General features: G+C 45.5%; 1 protein-coding gene across 2 annotated transcripts in view; it reads left to right on the top strand.

Annotated features, from left to right (window-relative positions):
- FANCI (FA complementation group I) overlaps positions 1 to 13,389 on the top strand; it is a 188,926-nt gene that overhangs the window by 13,234 nt on the left and 162,303 nt on the right. For both annotated transcript variants that reach the window (XM_030189691.1, XM_030189690.1), the window contains one exon: positions 2,997 to 3,101. In XM_030189691.1, the coding sequence (XP_030045551.1) occupies positions 3,018 to 3,101 (84 nt within the window). In that variant the 5' untranslated portion in view covers positions 2,997 to 3,017. The remainder of the gene's footprint in view (positions 1 to 2,996; positions 3,102 to 13,389) is intronic.

Below are 13,389 nucleotides of genomic sequence, written 5' to 3' on the forward strand. Positions count from 1 at the left end.
GGGTCCTCGATGTGGTGCGAGAAGGTTACAAGCTAGAATTCTTCTCTTCTGTCAGACATTTTTCTGGAGTCCCGCTGTGGATCGCGGGCCAAGAGGACAGTGGTTCTGCAGTGTTTTGCGAGACCTGCTAAGGATGGGGGCTATCATGCTGGTTCCTCCTCTCGAATAGGTAGGTACTCCATCTTCTTTGTGGTTCCAAAGAAGGGAGGGACTTTTCGGCCTATTCTCGATCTCAGAAAAGTAAACCAGTTTTTGCGAGTTCGTCACTTCCGCATGGAGACATTAAGGGCAGTTATTGCTGCTGTTCAACCAGGTGAGTTTTGACGGCTTTCGATTTGAGGGAAGCTTACCTGGTCATTCCCCTTTGGCAGCCCCATCAGAGATTTCTCAGATTTGCGGTGCTGGGTCAGCACTTCCAGTTTTCGGCCCTTCCTTTCGGAACGGCCACTGCCCCACGCACTTTTTCCAAGGTCATGGTGGTGGTGGCGGCGTTCCTGCAGAAGGAGGGGATTCGAGTGCATCCATATCTCGACGACTGGCTGATTCGGGCGACGACAGCAGAGGAGAGTCGAGTGGTCATCGACCGAGTGATTGCGGTGTTGCAATCCTTAGGTTGGGTGGTCAATATGGACAAGAGTCATCTGGTTCCTACTCAGAGTCTAGAGTATCTTGGAGTTCAATTCGATACGAAGCGGGGGAAGGTGTTTCTCCTCGAGGAGCGAAGGATCAAATTGCTTTCTCAGGTACGGACCTTATTGAGTCGTCGTGCTCTCCGAGTGTGGGACTATGTTCAGCTCCTCGGTTCCATGACGGCGACCTTGGAGGTCATTCCATGGGCAAGGGCTCACATGCGGCCTCTTCAGAATTTCCTTTTGAGCAGATGGTCGCTGACGTTGCTGGATTATCAACGACGCCTTCCTTGGTTGAGCCGGGCCAGGGACAGTCTCGCGTGGTGGCTCCGGTCAGCCAATTTGCAGAAGGGTGTTTCTCTGGCGTCTCCCAATTGGGTGGTAGTCGTGACGGATGCCAGCCTTGCAGGCTGGGGAGCCCGTTGTCTTCATCGAGTAGCCCAGGGATCGTGGACCCCTCTCGAAGTGACTTGGCCGATAAATCATCTGGAGAATGACCACAATTGACTGGCAAAAGTACATACAAGAATGGAGTGGATATAGCACCGTTCACAGAAGAGAGTATTTATGAACAACTTAAAAATCTAAAGGTGGACAAAGCCATGGAACTTGACAGGATCCACCCAAGGATATTGAGGGAGCTCAGAGAGGTTCTGGCGGGTCCTCTTAAAGATTTGTTTAATAAATCCTTGGAGACGGGAGAGGTTCTGTGGGATTGGAGAAGAGTGGATGTGGTCCCTCTTCACAAAAGTGGTGATAGGAAGAAGCTGGAAACTACAGGCCGGTAAGCCTCACTTCGGTTATTGTAAAAGTAATGGAAGCGATGCTGAAGGAAAGGATAGTGAATTTCCTGGAAGCCAGTAAGTTGCAAGATCCGAGACAACATGGTTTTACCAAAGGTAAATCGTGCCAAATGAATCTCATTGAATTCTTTGACTGGGTGACTGGAGAATTGAATTATGGACGTGCTATAGACATAATCTACTTAGATTTCAGCAAAGCTTTTGACACGGTTTCCCACAGGAGGCTCTTAAATAAACTTGACAGGCTGAAGATAGGACCCGACGTGGTGAACTGGATCAGGAACTGGTTGACGGGCAGACGCCAGAGGGTGGTGGTTAATGGAATTTGCTCGGATGGGGGAAAGGTGAGTAGTGGAGTGCCTCAGGGATCGGTGCTGGGGATGATTTTGTTCAATGTATTTGTGAGTGACATTGCCGAAGGGTTAGAAGGTAAAGTTTGCCTTTTTGTGGATGATACTAAGATTTGTAACAGTGGCTACCCAGGAGGGAGTGGAAAACGTGAAAAAGGATCTGCAGAAGCTAGAAGAATGGACTAAGGTTTGGCAATTAAAATTCAATGCGAAGAAATGCAAAGTGATGCACTTAGGGAGTAGAAATCCACAGGAGACGTATGTGTTAGGCGGTGAGAGTCTCATATGTATAGAAGGGGAGAGGGATCTTGGGGTGATAGTATCTGAGGATCTGAAGGCGATGAAACAGTGTGACAAGGCAATGGCCGTAGCTAGAAGGTTGCTAGGTTGTATAGAGAGAGGTGTGACCAGCAGATGAAAGGAGGTGTTGATGCCCCTGTATAAGTCGTTGGTGAGTCCCCACCTGGAATATTGTGTTCAGTTTTGGAGGCCATATCTTGCTAAGGATGTAAGAAGAATTGAAGTGGTGCAAAGAAAAGCTACAAAAATGGTATGGGATTTGATTTACAAGACGTATGAGGAGAGACTTGCTGACCTGAACATGTATACCCTGGAGGAAATGTTGAAACTCCTGTCTATTGTTAGTACTGCTCTTTGTGGGTCTGATTGGCTTCTTTTGTTGTTGGACCTTGACATTGAGCACCCCTGCAATAGGGAATGGAAATGAGACATTGCTGAGAACTCACATGAACACTATGGCGAGTTCTGGAGGCCATGTGCTCAAAGATATAGAAAGGGAGGGGGCAAGCCAGAGAGGCCACTAAAATGTTGTGGGATCTATTTCAAAAAGTCCTGTGAGAGGAGAGACTTAAAACCCAAATATGTGTACTCTGGAGTAGAGATGGGAGGGATATGATAGAGATTTAAATATCTCAAAGAGGTAACTAAGGTGCAAGAAGCCATGTTTTTTTTTTTAGAGGAAAGAAAACTTTAGACGAGGTGATGGTATGAGACTCCAAAGTGGTAAATTCGGTAGGCACAACATCGGAAAATGTCTTCTTTGAAAGAATAGTGGAATCATGGAATAGACTCCCAGGACAGGTGGTGGAGACAAAAACAGTAACCATGATAGTCTACATTCTTAGGTGTGCACTATCAATATTTGCGTGTCTATGGAACCAGATACCAGTACTGAACTCTGTCTTGTCTTACAGGAGCCATTGAATTCCTCTACAATGGATCAGAAGATTTTGTCTTTAGCAGCAGAAGAAAAGACAGAAGGATTGGAGAGCTATCTGCGGAGCTTAAAGGAAAGCGAGGTGTGTGGCAAATGGAGAAGTGTCAGATTATGTGCCTATATGTTATGAGAGGGAGGAAGGGAGAGAATAAAAGACAGCTATTGCAATAACACCTCTGCCTTGCTGGATGTCTAATTATAAGGACAGTTTCTTTAACTGTTAGGGCTTCTTTTACAAAGCCACGCTAAGACGCTCATAGGAATTGAATGGGCTTAGTCAATTTGCCACGCTGGAATCACTATCGGGGCTTTCTAAAAGGAGTCCTTAATATTTTGTCATGATCTGAATGACCTGTGCAAAGTTTCACACCTTTTTATTAGACCAGAAAGCTTCTCTGATGTTGGTTTTTTTTATTGTACGCATTTGTCCCTTGAAAATGATGCCACCAAATTCCAAATTCATAAAATGATTCCTTGTGCTGTTTGCTTTCCTTCTTGCAGCTGTAGCATGGACTTTGCAAGACATCCTATATAATAATTCTCACCTCCAACGTTCTGTGCTTGGGACCGTGGCTCCTTGGCTGGAGGTGGTCTGTGAGGCAGACACGCACGGACGTCACTGACGTCAAAACAGCTGATTGCAAGGCAAGGGGAGGAGTGCGCGTGTTTCCCTACTCCTCCTACTGCCTCGGAATCAGCTGTCACCCCCCCCGCGCTATGGACCCCTCGAAACCCACCCCTCCCGCAAATCTGTCGATCCCCCCCCCCCCCCGCCGGAACGCCGAAAACTGCCGCCGCCGTTGTTGTGCTACCTTCCCTTCCCTTCCCGTAGGTTGTTCAATCATCTTCTTAGAAAGTTTAACTCCGTGCATCTGACGTCAGACGCACGGAGTTAAACTTTCTAAGAAGATGATTGAACAACCTACGGGAAGGGAAGGGAAGGTAGCACAACAATGGCGGCGACGGTGGCGGCAGTTTTCGGCGTTCCAGGGTGGGGGGGGATCGACAGGTTCGCTGGAGGGGGTGGGTTCGAGGGGGCCGTAGCACGGGGGGGGGGGGGGGGGGGAGGATTGCCTGCCTAAGGCCCGTTTCCTTGCCTACAGAAACGGGCCTTTTTTACTAGTGATTCCATAATATCCTGGCCAATATAAGTGAAAAATTAATGTTTATATCAATTACTGGTGCATTAGCTTTGCATTGTTAATATTTAGTAGTAAAATTTATGCATTACTGTCTGTACACAGCACTGTACAAGATGAATCACGTGGCTGCAGTCCATACAAAACAAACAGAAGTATTCCCCTAATAACAAACCACACAGTGTACAAAAAAAGAAGTAGGTGGTAGACCAAATGTGTATCCAAAAAGCAGGTTTAGTCAAACATAAAATCTAAAGACACTGTGCAGTCTTGTATTTCAACGCTAACTGCGCTTGCCTCAGGTGTCAAACAAGATATCTTGGCCACTGATGATAACACATAAATGGGCTGGAGAATCCAATAGTACAGCATACAACTTTAACACAACAAAAGTATCACTGTGGCTGCAGTGACACTATCCAAAAGAGCTTGTGTTTTAAGCTTTAGCACAGTGAGGTTAAATGACTTGCAGGCTCGTTTTAGAAAGAGAAGGATGTCCATCTTTCGACATAAATCGGAAGATGGACGTCCTTCTCACAGAGATGTCAAAATTGGTATTGAAACCCGATTTTGGACATCTCCAACTGCAGTCCGTCGCAAGGACGTCCAAATGTCAAGGGGGCGTGTCGGAGGCATAGTAAAGGCGGGACTTGGGCGTGCCAAACACTTGGACGTCTTTGACCTATAATCAAAAAAAGCAAGAACGTCCTAAAGTAAAACTTAGACATTTTCACCCGGACATGTTTTTTTTACAAATAAGGCACAAAAAAGGTGCCCGGAATGACCAGATGACCACCGGAGGGAATCGGGGATTACCTCCCGTTACTCCCCCAGTGGTCACTAACCCCCTCCCACCCTCAAAAAACATCTTTAAAAATATTTTGTGCCAGCCTCAGATGTCATACTCGGGTCCATGACAGCGCATGCAGGTCCCTAGAGCAGTTTTAGTGGGTACTGCAGTGCACTTCAGACAGGTGGACCCAGGCCCATACCACCCCTACTTGTTATGTTTCTGGAGGAAACAGCGAGCCCTCCAAAACCCACCACAAACCCACTATACCCATATATAGGTGCCCCCCTTCACCCATAAGGGCTATGGTAGTGGTGTACAGTTGTGGGTAGTGGGTTTTGGGGGGCTCAGCACACAAAGTAAAGGAGCTATGTTCCTGGGAGCATTTTATGAAGTCCACTGCAGTGCCCCCTAGGGTGCCTGGTTGGTGTCCTGACATGTCAGGGGGACCAGTGCACTTGAAGTGCTGGCTTCTCCCACGTCCAAATGGCTTGCATTTGGATGTTTTTGACATGGACGTCTTTGGTTTTGAAAATCGTCAAAAGTCAAAGATGTCCACGTCTAGGGACGTCCAAATTTAAGGACATCCTTGGATTTGGACGTTTCTGATGGTATTTTCGAAATGAAAGATGGACGGCCATCTTTTTTCAAAAATACAGTTTTCCACGCCCCCGGATTTCGATGTTTTGCAAAGACGTCCAAATCGCAACTTGGACGTTTCTTTCGAAAATGCCCCTCTTGGTCAGATAGAATTGGGTTTAAAACTGCCTGCTTAGTCTTTCAAATCTTACAGGGTTTTACATCTGATCTACTAACTAAAGTGGCTTCACTATGCTTAGCCTAGTCCAATAGACTAAAAGAATAACTGACTCTAGTAACACCGTTTCATAAGGCAATCCGATGTCATAAGATCTTCAGCTCTCTATTCCCTGTACTAAGAGTATCAATATGAAACTTGCTACCTATTTCCATCAGAACAGAATCTATCTAACTTAGCTTCCAGAAGAGGCTAAACACATTCCTATTCCAAGACTATTTTATAACATCTAATATGATGCTGGTCTCTCCTTATCTCTCATTAGCATTCCTATAAGATTCTTTGATTTTATGTATCCATGCTAACAATCTCAGCTTCATTACACTTACCATGTAAACCACACTGAACCCTAGTGAGGAGATTTTAGCGGTATACAAGACCTGATTTAATTTGATCAGAGTAACATAGGGACCCTTTTACTAAGCAGTTGATTTTCCTATTCACTAATAACCTTGTTACTGCTTCCTTGCGTACTCTGCCCATTTATTTATTTATTTATTTATTTGGATTTTGTTCACACCTTTTTCAGTAGTTGCTCAAGGTGAGTTACATTCAGGTACACTGGGTATCGCCCATGACACGCTTCCTCAAAAAAAAAAAAGTTTAGGTGTGATTAACGTGCACAAACTGTGAAATTACCACAAGATGCTTTAGCATGTCCTGTGGTAAGCCTTTTTCAGTAAAAGGGCCTCATAGTGTGTAGTAATTGCACACCGAGAGCTCATTACTTCAGCTCTCAGCACAAGCAGGTACTTAGAAGAACTCTCAACCCTTCTGAAGGCCCATGTGGTTGAGCCTGTTCCACCAGGGGAGGAAGCACGGGTATTCTATTTCAGGTACTTCTAAACAGTACCTGGGAAGATCAGGATATATAATTGTTCATAGAGCCTTAGCAAAGAGATTTGCCTCCCTCTTCTTCCAGGCTAAGGCTGAAGGCAATATCAGTACATTTGAAAGGAAATGAGCTCTTGGGACAATCAGAGCCCAGTCAACAAGATTTGAAAGGGTACTGCTGCTTGCTTTGTGCTTGTGTTATAAGGAACTGAATGTTCTTTTTCTTTAACATCTTTAAGCATAAACATGCACCATTTGCTGGCTAAATAGGATAAATACACTTCAGACATATTTAAGACAGGAAAGTATCCAATACATTTTGCAGGCTTAAAACACACTTGTTTCTTTACACCTTTCTTTTCAGTTCTCCTTGGGGAGTGTTTTTCTCCTTTGGAGATGGAGCGTGTCTTCACTCCTGGAGGTGGGGATGTTGTTCTCTATCTGGTCCTGGAGTATGATTCCGTCTGTTTATTTAGACAGTATTTCCTTTTCAGGCTGTGAGAGTTTTCGGCCTATAGTCTGGTCCTCGACTGTAGCTCTATTCTTGTTCTTCGGTCTCGGAAGAGAGGATTACCCCCAGCCTCGCCGGAAGCTTTAAGGATGTATGCCACTCTGTGGAGCCCCTGTTCTCTTTTTTTCTTGGGGGCCATATGGGCTCGATTTGCATCTTTCTATGCCCTTGTTGGTGGGTCGTCTTTCTCTTGGTCTGCTGTTTAGATCTGGACCCATATGCTTCTATCTTACTTTCCTGCGGCTATGCGGGGATTCGACTAGGTGTTGGCTCGGAGAAGGGTATGTTCTTCCTCTCTCCTCTGTGGCTGTCTTTGGCTACTGGTGCCTAGGATTTGTTTCTTTTGCTCTCCGCCATGGTTTTTTGTGGTTGGAGATGGAAATCCATGATTCCCTTCCCTCAGGTTGGATGTTGGGTTTCAGCTTTTGTTGTTTCGGATCTTCAATGCCTGTCTAGTTTCGTTCCTGACCTCTTCAGAGTCTTGGGGCACTGGCTCCCTTCCCGGTGCCTTGGCTTTTCTTTCTTCCGAGGGCTTTGTTTTCTGACCTCAGTTGGGGGATCTGTGGACATCTGTGCATGCTATGATTCCTTTTTGTGATGTGGTTTTTGTGGTCACTTTCTCTTGTCCATTGGCTTTATGGTCCTGCCCTACTGCTGTGACTATTTTGCTACATCCCATTGGTCTGGACTGGTCTGGTATTGATGACAAGGAAGGAACAATTATGTTTTTGCCTGATAATTTTCTTTCCTTTAATCATACCAGACCAGTCTAGATGCCCACCCTGACTGTAGGTTTTTTTCTTTTGGTTTGCTTCATTGTTGTTGTTGTTGTTGTTTTTTTTTTTAATTTGTGTTTATCAATGTCAATACAGAATAGGCATCCACAGTGCAAAGAAACAAGTAATAAACCAGATATTCATAACATCACAAAATGCTACGAACAAAACAATCATTGAAAAAGGAGGCAATTCCGTACTGACTTTTTTCATAAGAGAAAGTAAACTCACATCATACCCCTTAGTAAGTCTAACATTCCTTTCTTGAAAACATCCCAACTAGCACAACATCTTTCTCCTATCTCCCATTCCCCCCACCCCCCTTTCAATCCTGTGACTCCTGGAAATCTGGGGAAAGCATCACATCAAGGAGTCGCTGCCAAAGAGAGGAGTATTGCCTGTTTGTCAAATTAGGGGATCGCCTATATAACATGCTCTCATGATGAGCCACCTTTATTACTTTTGCCGCCCAGCATGAAAATGGTGCTGGATCCTCACTCGTCCAGAATTGTAATATCGTTTTTTTGACTACCAGCGTTGACATATATAAGAATCTCCTCTGTGATAGGCCCTGGGCAACCAAGTCTGTCTGCTCCCCCAACAGTAACGCAGAATATGACCACTCCACCGTCAACTGTAGCACCTTGTTGAAGACAAGGAAAGTCCTGTTCCAGTGTCATTTTTGGGCATTCTAAGAATATATGCAGAAAGGTACCAGGCCCCACCTGACACTTATGACATAGGTCCGAGTTCCACATCTTCATTTTTTTCCCTTTCTCCAGGTAATGTAAGCTCTGTGTAAAATTTTATATTGCGTTTCTTGCATTTCTGGAGACTTAACCATTTCGTACAGAGTCGTAAAAAGTATGTAGAATTGCGGGCACGAGTATTGTGTTCCCAACTCTTCATTCCACCAGTAGACCACACCCCAATCCCTCCCTCCGGAATGGTCATTTTTACCACCTTGTACCAAGTGGACAGTCTATTCCCAGAGGCTAGCATGTTCTGAACTGCCCAGTCCATGCTACCATATGTCCAGGTCTCCCCATATTTCGCCCTCATCTGCTGCCAATAGTACCAAGCTTGCAGATAATGTAGCATATGATTGTTGGGGATCTGCCACCTCTCCTTAGCCTGGGAAAAAGACATGAAGCTACCCTCACCTGGAAGGATCAGATGTCCTAATGTATTGCAGCCCTGCTGTGCTCACTGCTGAAAAACGGAAGGGCCCATACCCGCCGGAAAGTCCACATTGCCCACAAAACGCATGAAGGGAGATGCATAAGGACTGCGGGCCTGTTGGCTCCGCCACCATTTCCAGGCAGTGTTCAATAGCCTAAGATAGCTAATCTGCCAGTTAAACTTTGTACCCAAGCCAGGGGGAGTGTGTAGTAAGTTTATAAACACATAAGGTGAACACCATCTCTCCCATCACTTCGCCGGGGTAAACTTTGACTGGCCAATAACCCCCTCAAAAACAATTCTCAGCAAAGCAGCCACATTATACATGCGAAGATCCGGTAGATTAAGTCCTCCCCTCTCCCTACCAAGGATTAATGTTTGGTGCCCTATGCGGGACCCCTTTTGTCTCCATATAAAAGAACGCAGTATGGAGTGAAATAATCGTTCATCTTGTCTTTTGTTCCAGATGGGCATAGCCTGCAGGGGGTATAGCAGCTTGGGGATTAGAATCATCTTGGCCAGCGCTACTTGGCCTAGCAAAGAGATTGGAAGGTCTTTCCACTTGAGACATAAGTACTTAATCTTGTCTATCTGATCTAGCATGTTTCGTTTCTACACCACAGCCGGGTTAGTGCTAAGGTAAATACCCAGATATCGTATCGGGTGCTGTACCGGTGGAATGGACAACCCCACAAAGCAAGAATTTTGATGGCTGCCTGACAAGGGAAGAAGTTCAGACTTATCGCAGTTGACTCTTAAGCCTGATATAGCCCCAAACTCCTTAACCAAATTTAATGCTCTCTCGAGATGTAAAGGGGCATCTGCCAGATAAAGCAAGATGTCATCGGCAAAGAGATTAATACGAATTTCCTGCCCTCTCACTTGAAGACCCCAAATCTTGTTGCTTTGACGTATTTTAATCGCCAGCGTCGGTGGGGACAATGGACACCCCTGCCTGGTACCCCTCTGTAAGTTAAAGCTGTCCGTCAATTTGTTGTTGACTAACAGCCTTGCCTACGGTTGAGTGTACAGGACCTGAACCCAGTCAACAAACCTACCCTTTAACCCGTACTTCTCCATAACCCAAAATAGGTGTTGCCACGAGATACTGTCAAACGCTTTCTCCATATCCAGTTCTATTATGGCCTCTGCCCCCCCCTCCCCCTTTCCCTCTATATGTATGTATTGCTGCTAAGGCTCGGGTGAGGTTCATAGAGGCGTACCTGCCGGGAACAAAGCCCACCTGATCCTTGTGTATAACACTAGGAAGAAAAACATTCATCCTCCGCACAAGGATGGCAGCTAAAAGTTTGACATCCTGGTTAAGCAAGGATATAGGACAATACGAGCCCACTTACATGGGATCCTTTCCTGGTTTGGGTAACAAAATGATATGGGCTAGGTTTTGATGGAGGTCTACCCCTTCCTGTACTAAGCTGTTGTACATATTGGCCAAAGGCTGTGCCACTACATCCGACAACATTCTGTAGTATTCTGGCCCGAAACCATCCGGGCCTGGGGCTTTTATCAACTTTAATGCTTTGATACCCAGTCTGATCTCTTTTGTAGAGATGGGACTGCTTAGGGTCTGTACTTTATCCAAGGTAAACCTAGGGATCTCTAATTCCTGGAAGAAGGCGTCCCTCTGTTCTAGATCCAGTTCTCTCGCCCCATATAAAGATTGGTAGTATTGGACAAACTGGGATTGTATTTGGGCTTCTTTATGGAATTGCTGCCCGGCCTCATCCTTAATGTGCGTGATAACTTGTCTTTTTTTTTTTGTAGGGACACATTAAATTGGACATATGTTTTCCAGCCTTGCTGCCCCACTTATCAATTTCCAAAGATTTAAATTGTTTATCTCGGCCCGACTAGTGAGCAACTGGTCAATCTGTCGTCTTATCCCCATTAGGGCATCCTTGGAAGGTTTATCCAGGTGGCTCACGTGCTGCCTTCGAAGGGACTGATACTCCTGCGAAAATTTTAATAACTCAGCCTCTACCTTCTTCTTCCTACTTGATGTATATGCCAATATGTGCCCCGTTACTACTGCATTGGAAGCTTCCCAGAAAGTAACTGGGCCCACATCTGGGGTCTCATTATGTGATAGATAATCTAGCCATTTCTCCCTCAGATAGGTTCGAAACGCTGTGTCATTGTACAATGAGGGCGAGAACTTCCACACCCTCTCCGTCAAGTCTGTAGTGTAGGATAGAGCAAGTGATTATGAGATTAGGAAATCTAGTCTAGAAGAGGTATTGTGTGAATGTGAGTGAGTAAAAAGTAAAGTCCATATCGTGTGGGTGCAGTAGTTGCCATATATCTACCGTCCCCAACTGATGTGCCATGATGTTAACCCCCTTATTCTCCAAAGCTCTGCCTCGTGATTTAGCAGGTTTACAGTCAATAGTGGGGTCTGCATGGATATTAAAATCCTCTCCTAATATTAGTTGGTAATCTGAATGTGGTGCCAGCTTGGCCACAATGTCAGAAAAGAATTTATGATGTTATACATTAGGACCATATAGATTGCAAAAGCCCAACTTGCGACCCCAAAGTCACCTAGGAGTATAACATATCTGCCATCCCTATCTTGGATTATTTTGTGAGTATTGAACGGGAGCTGCTTATGAATTAGTATGGCTACCCCCCCCCCCTCCCAGTTGCCTAGTGTTAAAAAATTAGGAACAACCCACTTCCTTCACCCAGCTTCTCTTCAGCTTTACATGTTCAGCGCTGGACAAGTGAGTTTCCTGCAGAAAGCCAACATCGGCCCCCTCGGATTTCAACCAGGGCAGAATTTTTGTGCTCTTGACAGGCGAATGTATCCCATCCACATTAAGGGATATAAATTTTAAATTAACCATGACATACCACTCTGTATCTGTCATACCGGAATTGGCGATCGCCATCACTGTACTATGTAAGCCACATTGAGCCTGCAAATAGGTGGGAAAATGTGGGATACAAATACAACATCCTACAGGCCTCCCAGCTAAGCCTGCTGGACTCTTTCAACTCTTGAGCAACGATCCATCTTAAATAGCAGCACTCAACCGTCCCAAATAGACTTTCTGTCCCCTTTTCCCCTCTTTCGATACCAGTCCCTACTACTACTACCCCATATTTTCCCCAGTCATACTCCCCTTCCCTCCCAGTCAAATCAAACATACTGTTCCCTTCATCCCGCCGTCCCTCCCCCCCCCCTCCCCGGTTTAACCTCTCCTGCCTCAGGATCCAGAAAACTGTCCTCCCCCTCCCCGAACAGCACAACAAAAAACAACCCCTCCCCGAACAACACAGCAAAAAACAACCACCCCGCACCCTCTCTGCCCAGATGTTTCCCCAGTCACTCTGAACGTCCTCCCCAACAACAAACAAAAACACAAAACAGAAAAAAAAAGAGTGCAAAAAACTGGAGACTCCTCATGGCCCGTTGATGGGACAAGGTTCCACAAACTCCAACTAAGCTTCCCCTTCTTCCCGACATAGCTGTTCTTTGGTAGTAAGTTCCATGGCAAAGGGGACCCCTTTTATAAAGATTCTTGTAACCGTTTTGTTGGGGAAAATATCCGAGAACATAATGGTAAAATGGATAGGTCTCTCATTAGATGTAACTAACACTTAGCTTGCACCCTTGGCTCCTCTCTATTGAGGTTATCCAGGAAAGTCTGGGCTGCTGATGCTTCTGAAAACAGAACCGACTGCCCTGTGTGCCATATCCTGAGCTTGGCTGGATACATAAGCGAAAACCGTATGCTTTTTCTGTGCAGTGTTGTGCATGTGGGCACCATAGCTCTCTGCAGTTGCGCTACCGCTGCTGAGTAATCGTTAAACAATAGCAGCTTGTGTCCCTCATACTCCAATGTCGTCTTCCTGGAATGAAAGGCTTTCAGCAGCTGCTCCTTTTCCAGCCAATTCATGTAGTTTGCAATGGCCATGCGCGGCTTACTTTCATTCTTTCCTCGCATCCCAATCTGGTGCACATGATCACATTGCAGTGTATTTGTACATTTGGAGTGGAGGAGTAGCCTAGTGGTTAGTGCAGTGGACTTTGATCCTGGGGAACTGAGTTAGATTCCCACTGCAGCTCCTTGTGACTCTGGGCAAGTCACCTAATCCTCCATTGCCCCTGGTACAAAAATAAGTACCTGAATATATGTAAACTGCTTTGAATGTAGTTGCAAAAACCTCAGAAAGGCGGTATATCAAGTCCCATTTCCCTATTCCCCTATCCCTCTGCTCCCAACTGAGCTGGCAACCAGGAGTGAAAAAACTGATAAAGCTCCTTGTCTTGAACTGACTCAGGCAGTCCAATAAC

The sequence above is a fragment of the Microcaecilia unicolor genome, chromosome 1, assembly GCF_901765095.1.
Source record: "Microcaecilia unicolor chromosome 1, aMicUni1.1, whole genome shotgun sequence".
Taxonomy (NCBI): Eukaryota; Metazoa; Chordata; class Amphibia; order Gymnophiona; family Siphonopidae; genus Microcaecilia; species Microcaecilia unicolor.